Source organism: Frankliniella occidentalis, unplaced genomic scaffold (genome assembly GCF_000697945.3).
Source record: "Frankliniella occidentalis isolate FOCC.00 unplaced genomic scaffold, Focc_3.1 Scaffold194, whole genome shotgun sequence".
In the NCBI taxonomy this organism is placed as follows: domain Eukaryota; kingdom Metazoa; phylum Arthropoda; class Insecta; order Thysanoptera; family Thripidae; genus Frankliniella; species Frankliniella occidentalis.
This window is the reverse complement of record NW_026267320.1, coordinates 615,902-624,138: the sequence shown is the minus strand read 5'-3', so window position 1 is coordinate 624,138 and position 8,237 is coordinate 615,902. Positions and strand designations below refer to the sequence as shown.

The following is an 8,237-nucleotide window of genomic DNA, read 5'->3' as shown; positions in this document are numbered from 1 at the left end:
GTCAGTCAGTACTTATGCAAGGACCGTGTATCGCGCCACTCTGTGCACGGCCCGCAGCTAGGCCCATGTTGGCAGCCATGCCACACGCCGCACCCCGCCCCAACTGTCCCCCCGCTCCCTGCCCCGCCCCATCGCGCGGCGATCGCCAAACCGACTATCCATGATCCCGTCTCGAGCAGCACTCGCTAGCCTAGACTGCACTCCTGTTACTGGAGCAGCGTCAGCGCCCTCACACAGCTCAACGCGGTGCGATGGAAGGGAAAACACATACGAAAATAATGATGATGATGATTCGGGGCTCTTCCATCCCACTCACAGTCAACCGTTGGCGGGGGGTTGTTGGATAACGAAGGGCCGAAAAGATAGGGCCAGTTGCGTCACGGGCAGGTGGTGGAAAAAATAGCACTGCTGGTAGCGTGACCTAGACTCGAACGCACGCGATCGAAGACTTAGGGTCCGGAGAGGAAGGGCTGCAGCGGGCCAGGACCAGAGCCCAAAGCCCGGCCCCCTCCCTGGGTATGACCCAGGAGGCGCGCAGCTCACACGTTGGTACAGACCCGGCTGCCGCGTTAAATGAGCGGCAGCCGATATTACGGTTATGCATGCAGATTGACCCGGCTGTGTGGCGGCCGGGGCTCGGGACTCGGCTAGACCAGGGTGGTGGACCGGGCTAGGCTAGACGGGGATAGACTACTGCGTGCGTACGATCGTACGAATGCACGTACTGCAGATCTCGCAAAAGGCTCTATTTCAACACGTTGAGAAGCAGATTAATTATTGGGAGGTACGAGAGAGGCAAGACGGGGCTCCCCGGGAGCAGCAGCCGAGCATAATCGCAAACTCAAAATCTTGGGGTCGCGGCGGCGGCGGCGGCTCTCCCGCCGCTCGCTAATTAAAACGTTGTAACGCACCGCGTTACTCGCTGGTTGTTTCGAACAGGCGCGTAGACACCTGCTCCATCTCAATCAGGCCTAAAGAGAGGGAAATATTAATTGTTTGTTGGGGCGATGGTTAGTACAGTGCGTCGCGTGCTTTATTACTCTACGCTGGAGCTTACAAACGGATCCATACTCTGAAGAGTTGCATGGCCTATGCACTTGTTGCATTATTGCATTCTCCACGGGATGCTGTGTGCCACGGGATGCAACTTTCGAAAACACTACTTCCTCAGCATCAGGTGTTTGTGCTTGGGGGGGGGGGCGAAATTCACAATGCACTGTGCAGGCACGCACCCGCCGTGAAGTGCACTGATTAGTTTGGAGTAGTTGTGCTCACTGTCTTGAAATCTTAATGGCCGAACGCTCCCCCCCCCCCACACACTTAGACACAGAATAATGAGGCTCCCTCGTCATCAAACTCCAAGGGCAGTCATGACTGCCGACTGCCCTGCTCTCACTGCTCTCCGACCGCCATAAATTACGAAAACTAGAAGCTCGGCCTGTCGTAAAGGAAGCCCTGGCCGCAGTACACACAGCGCACAGGCGTATATGCAGTTTACCTAGAAATGCGGCGGAAAGTGCACCGTAAAGTTCCTGACGTGAACCACTTGCTGCTACGAGTCGACTAGCAAATACATTTACCGACTCGATTTGACACCACAGTCTCCTTCCCATTATGATTCGTCATTATGATTCGTAACCATCATAAAACGCAGCCCACAACGCCCATGCTCGGGAGTCCTTCTTGCTCTAGGCTGATGCCTTCTTATCCCACTCGTCACCGTGTCAAGAGTCGTGAAACTTTTTACAGCCGTTCGCATAATACTAACTGTGAACGACTGACTGCGAATGGATTGTATCGTTCGCAAGTGTAATGAAGCGAAGTATACATTTCGTGTGCGCGCCGCGAACCTCGCGCCACGAAGAATGTAAAAGAGTAAAATATGATAATCCCTTTCGCATTGCCTCCATTAACCTCCTCTTCTCTTCCCTCCTCTCTCCCGCTCTCTGACCAGAACCCGTTTTCTACACGGCAGCTACGCGTTGCGCTAGGACCAAACATTAGTCCTGCTGGGGCAGGCAAAGCCCTATAAACCGTTAATCTGATTTAACCTTGGATTCTGCTGAAATACTGACCAGTAAAACCCTTTTCATTACACGAATTGCCAAATTATAACAGTTTACGAGGTCAAAATTTGGCTTTAATAAACAAATGTCATTTATCAGAATATCCCCCCCCCCACACAAAAAAAAGTTTTCAAAAAAATCTTTAAAAGATACTGGTGCCTCGGTGACCACAACGTTTCTTCCAGTAAGGTTTTACTAATTCCATTAATCTTTCTTTCTTTTTATCAGTTTTACAAGACACAACAACTACAATATGCGGCTGCTCGCGGAACTGGATCAGCTGAGCGAGGAGCAGGAGCTGCAGCTCTACAAGAAGTGGGAGACGACGCCCGAGGCGACGCGGAGGGACGCAGTGACGTTGCGGGAGTGGCTCCAGAAGCAGCCGCACCTCCCCAAGCTCACAGGTCAGTCGAGTATGTCTTCACTGCCGGCCGGGCCTCGGGCCTCGGGCCGGGCACTAGTGTCGTTAGCGGCGCAGCGAGAGGTTTGCTTTCAATTTAGTTTTGAGCACCGGCATCCGCTGCTAGTCTGCGGTGGGCGCGCGGCGCTGGCCCGCTCCGCTGCGTTGCCGCTATGCGGGAGGAAGTTGCCAAATAAACGACGGTCATTACCAAGTCGAGCATCAGCAGTAGCAGCAGGAGCAGCAGGAGCGGCAGGACCAGCTGGACTAGCAGCAGTAGCAGCAGTGGCAGCAGGGGCGGCAATAGCAGCAGGACCAGCAGTAGCAGCCAAGGCAGTGTTTGCCTCCCGAGCCCAGCTGAACTTCAAACACAGCGCGCTCATTCATCAACATCGACAAGACCCTGGCAATGAGCGCGTCTCGTCACACTTGCACAATGACTGCGCAGCCAGCTGAACTTGTGGAAGTGAACGTGACGATAAGCTATCCCGCCACATGTCAAAGCGACCAAATCGTCTGCGCAAGGTTTTCTGAGTTGCTGCATCCAAAGTCGGCAGGAGGAAGACGTTTGACCGCGGGTATGGATGAGGAGCAAGAGCTAAAAGCGACCAAACTTAAAACAATCTGCAGTTTTGCTCTTTTTGCGCATTTTTCTAAATGCGCAATTATGAATAAATTGTTCATAATACAGCAAGAAAGCAGGCCAGAAGGTGCATATTCTTTTTATAAGCTGCGTAGAAAAAGGTTCACAACATTTTAGTGTGCAGCAACAAGGTGGTTGCAAGTATTGGTTCGAAATATTATTTACAGAGTAGTGAGTAGTACTAGCATGGTTGAGCATGGCAATAGTCCTGCTGGGTTCCGAAAGAGCAGAAACATGAGATGCTGCTACACCGATAGAGTAGTTAAGTGTTCGCCATTTATCAGGTTTGCGCAATGAGCGGAAACTCCTAGTAATATACGACTGCCATGCTAGGGCTGCTGAGCCGCTTTACGATCGGCCGAGTTTAATTGTCACAGCACAAGCGGGATCAGGGGCACACCCATAGGTACATCTAGACGACCCACACTAAGAAATTTTTTTTAGTCCTGGGCACTGGGCTTTTAGCCGAGAGTTTTGGACGTACTAAACAATTTGCTCTCGGGACAAAAGTTTTGTTGTCTGGCCTCACATGTGCCTCTCACCAAGTTTCTGATCGCGGGAGCGGGAACTATATATGTTTAGTGCTGGGATCAAACTACGACGCAATAGACAGCTGTCTTGTCTAAGGGGGCAATATTTTTTTTCTCAGTGCAAGACGACCACACGGTAAAAATAGTTTCTTGTATTACAAGATCTGGTCTGGGATGCCATTGGCGTTCTCCACAAGATCCAAAACCGGGTCCTGCAATACAAGAACCTCTTTTCACCGGGCACATTGTAAATTTTCACCGAAGCTTTTTGCAGTGTGATAAAGATTTAAGTAGTGAGTTTGTCATCGATTAGATGTCACATCAACGAAAACTGTGGCCAGAAATGTCTCTAAAGGGGGAATGTTGACCTACTTGCGACAGGGTTAAAAAAAATCGTACATGTGCACGTATGTGCACAGTTTCATAGTTACTATTTGGCAGTGGATAGTGGGTACATCGGCGCCTAAAGCGACATTAGATCTTTACGACGGCCAACCAACATTCCAGCGTTGTGTTGTGAGATGCATGATAAGAAAGTTATCAGGCCCACTAGAGATATAGATCTATCGATATATCTATTTTTTTTTATCCATTTCGTTTGATTTCGACTCACGCTGAGTATAACACTACGACTTCAGAACGCACTTGGCATACGTTGAACTATCAGTTCGTGCATAAATTATATTTGTCACAGTCAAAATGTGCACAGACAGAACTAGAGCTGATTCAACTGGGGTGGGTAAGCAGACGACCACTTGGGGCCACACTTGTTTGCAATAAGATAAATTTTCGATTGGACTCATCAACGTTTTTAAACCCATCAAATGTTGTTTGATTCGTCCGTTTTAGTCATGGGTATCAATATTTTAGTTGCTGTAACCCAAACAATTTAAGTTCTCGTTATTCAAATTTTGATGTTAAATATTGTGATCTGTACTGACCGAATAATTTTTATAGCTGCAACGAAGCATTTCCCTCATGGTGGTTTCCAATTACTAACTTATTTGCCATACATAAAGAAGTCAGCGTGACGCACGGGCACGGGTTCTTGGTCCTCGCAGAGTCGTTGTAGGGGACATTGTTTCGTCTGCACAATATGTCAGCGTTCTGCGTTTCGTTATTCGCCGCGGAACAAGTAATCAAAACATTACACTTGCGCGCGAAAAATAATGGTTTCCCACCCACAACAGTTACGGGAAAATCGCAAAAGGCAAAAATCATCGTGCGAAAACTGAAGAATGCCACGCGTTTTTAAACAAAAAGGCATTGCGATACAGGAGAGAGAGAGAGAGAGAGAGAGAGAGAGAGAGAGAGAGAGAGTACAATCGATGCATTCGAAAGACAAAAACAACAACAACACGGTGCTCACGCACCTTCCTTGACCGACTCATTTATATAGTTTCGCAGTAAGCTCTCAGCTGACGCCTGACGCACAGATTTCTGGCACGAACAAAAATGAGCACTACATCCGCACGCAAGTGGAACAGGAAGAAATGGCGCAGCACGCACGCACACACAATCACATCCTCTTTAAAAACTTAGCCCCCATTAGTTTTGGCTGGGCGGGTGCGTGGCCGGCCGGCTCACAGCGTCAGACACATGCTCGGCGAGTGGCGTGCGCAAAACCATCCGGAACGTCGGCCAGCCTACTCTCACGCAGCCCAGCCGGTGATGTAACGCTTCAGACTGCGAGGGGGGAAGGGAGTGGGAGAAGGGGGATCCATCAGCAGAGCGGGCCGCAAGGTGAATGTCGGCTCCGCGGCGGAGAGGTCATTGTCTCCTTCAATGCATCTCCCTTCTCTGCCTGACCACGTTCCGGTTCGGCTGGATGCAGCATGGACTGGCCGGCCAGGAGGCTCACCAATGTGTCTTTGCTTGCTCCAGGTAAATGAAGACCAGGTACTTTGTGATATGGAAGTTGATATCGACAAGGGCAATACACTGCCTCGTTTGATGAACAAAAAGGTCCGTCCAGGAACGGATCATGAAAGCAGATGATACAAATTCAAGAACTCTTCTAGTCTAAAATATTTCAGTGAGGAGCTCACTGCAGTGTCCATGGACACATTGCTTGCACCGGCTTGCACAAATATTTCGATGGTTTACAAATCCAAATCATGATTACAATTAAATACATAATATTTATACATAAAAGGGTTGTGTGTTCTATTTTGCTCCTATATTTGGAATTTTGAAGGGACTAAGGCAAAGTTACTGAGGAGAGGGATGTAGAGACAGTTTTCGCGTGTAGCTTCTCAATAGAGACATAGCTTGCGAGTAATATTTCTTAATTCATTTTGTCCTGTCTCTACAAACAAGAGACTACAGAGAGGGGACAGGAAGCTCTCTGCCCCGCCGCTGCCGCCTTGCCGCACGTTGCGACATCAAGCCGCCTCAATATTTATCGCATAGACCCCGCATTGGTCTAGAATTGTAGGGGAGGGTCTACCGATGGCCGTGGTACCAAAAGTTGCGTCAAAAGTTTAGCCAGATTTGAACGGCGAGCGCTGCAGTCCGCAGAGCGCCCCGGGAGCCAGGCGCCGCGCCGATCAGCCAACGCCTTCTAGCACGGCAGACGGCGTTCCGCTACGCCACGCCACCTCAGCGCGAGTCTAGACTTGTGTAGACCAGAGCTATACAAAGTACTAATACGCAGGTTAGTTCTTAGACACAGAGAGTTCATCTCAGAACATGTTTATAAAGTGCGGAAATGCGCGCTGTCGATGCGGGAGGCAAGGGGCGGGTAGGCCAGCCCGCCTGACATGCGTGCGCGCAGCGGCCGGGGTTTGCCTACCCCCCAGGCGGACCCACGCAAGGGGACGGCACACTGTCAACATTTTTTGTTATTTTACAACATATTTTGTGACAAAAAATCATACTGATTCCCTCACAAGATATCTGTGTATATTCGGACGATTCTAAAAGACAATTACTATTTTTACAGTTGGGGGCGGGAGCAGGGACCTTAACGCAGGGGGCCGGGTGGCAGCATCACTGATGGGTGCGTTGTTGTTTCAGAGGAAGAGGATGATTGGCTCTGTCGATACCTCCTGGCGTGCAAGAACTCGCTGGAGCGTGCCAAGCGGCGGATCGAGTACTTCTTCACCGTGCAGGCCATGTGGCCCGATTACTTCAACGCGCCGTCCGTCGAAGTCGGCATGGCGTTCGCCGATTACATGTGAGTGCTGATGCGAACCGCCCCAAAACGAGACGACGCCTTAAAGTTAAGGGTCTCGTACCATGGGCTCCGAAAATTTTCATAGCGGAAAAATATTTCATCCTCCAGGTGGGGTGGACCACTGCCCAAGATGCTCGAGGACGGCACACGCGTCACGTTCTATAAGTTTTCGCCCGAGCTCGCGAAGGACCCGTCCAACATGAACTGGATGATGTTCTACATGCTGTCGCTGGGATACATCGAACTGCAGCTCTCCACGCCCGGCCAGCCCCTCCACATTGAGGTCATCTTTGACGTCGAGCACTACACCATGGGCGTCAACACGTCTTTCGTCGCGCACCTCGGCGAGTTCCGCCGCTTCGTCCAGTGCCTGCAGGTAGGTGCGCACGGTAGGGGAGTGACCTGTCGGCGTGGCGGGCGCCTAATGGCCGGCGTGACCCTGGCCATGTTGCATCACACGTGAGCCCCATCGCTGTCAATACGCCGCTACCAGCGCACTGCCCAGCGGAGCTCAGCTCCAGGCTACTTGATAACCACCGGCATTTTCTGCGCGTGCACTGTTAAATGCTACACGCCAGTCGTCACCACGCACATGGTATCAATGACGTCCTATGGTTACAAACAGTTTTGAAAAAACCTTCACCATGCATCTTCCTCAAGAGATGCTTGGCTACTTTGAAACCAGGGCGTCGTTTGTACCGTGCAGCATTTCGTCAACTAATACACACTGCATGTATCCCAATATTAATTTATGTGAACACCGATCTCTGATCATCAGATACAAAGTATCTGTGGACGAAACTTTCGGGTTCATAGTGCTCATCTCAGTGTTCAACTTTACTGTAAAGCACTGTTAAGTTTTCAAATTTCCAGCCCAACACTTAAAAGCGTAGGGTTGAGCACTTGCATGTGCATGCCTCTTGCACATTTCAGTTTTCAGAAAAAATTTTCCCCGGACAAAATCGTAAACAATTGATTCTTATGGCCAATAATAACAGAGGGCCCATTGGGGTTTAGTTCCCACTAGTTATCAGACAAGCCTCACCACGGGCGCACGGCAAGCAAGCGCACTCGCTCATGCGTGAGGCAGTTTGCTCATTGCACCTGCCTCGGGAGTATGAGAGGGAGAGTGAAAGTGCGTTTATAGATACCGCGAAAGGGGAAGAAGGGGAGGGGTGGAGCGAAGCAAGTAGGGAAAAATGAAATTTAACCTTTTTAAAAGGTAAGGATCATAATTCGGAATTTTAGCACGGACAAATAAAAACGCACTGCTAAAAGCCTTCGAGGTTTTGTATTTGTAGAGCTGTGAAGAGAATCAATGCTTTGTAATAAATACAAAGCAATGGCGATAGTAAAGTAGGAGAGGTAAGGGAGACGGGTGGAGATGGAGGGGGAAAGAGGGGGAGAGAGGGGAAGAGAG

The 8,237-nt window shown here is 50.0% G+C and overlaps 1 protein-coding gene across 1 annotated transcript in view; it reads left to right on the top strand.

Moving 5' to 3' along the window:
* The window catches only part of LOC113210836 (uncharacterized), an 18,070-nt gene extending 10,236 nt beyond the window's left edge, over positions 1 to 7,834 (top strand). Inside the window, exons 2-5 of the mRNA XM_052272191.1 lie at positions 2,295 to 2,470; positions 6,658 to 6,817; positions 6,926 to 7,193; positions 7,751 to 7,834. Of these exons, the coding sequence (XP_052128151.1) occupies positions 2,320 to 2,470; positions 6,658 to 6,817; positions 6,926 to 7,193; positions 7,751 to 7,834 (663 nt within the window). The 5' untranslated portion in view covers positions 2,295 to 2,319. The remainder of the gene's footprint in view (positions 1 to 2,294; positions 2,471 to 6,657; positions 6,818 to 6,925; positions 7,194 to 7,750) is intronic.
* The last annotated feature ends 403 nt before the right edge of the window (positions 7,835 to 8,237 follow it).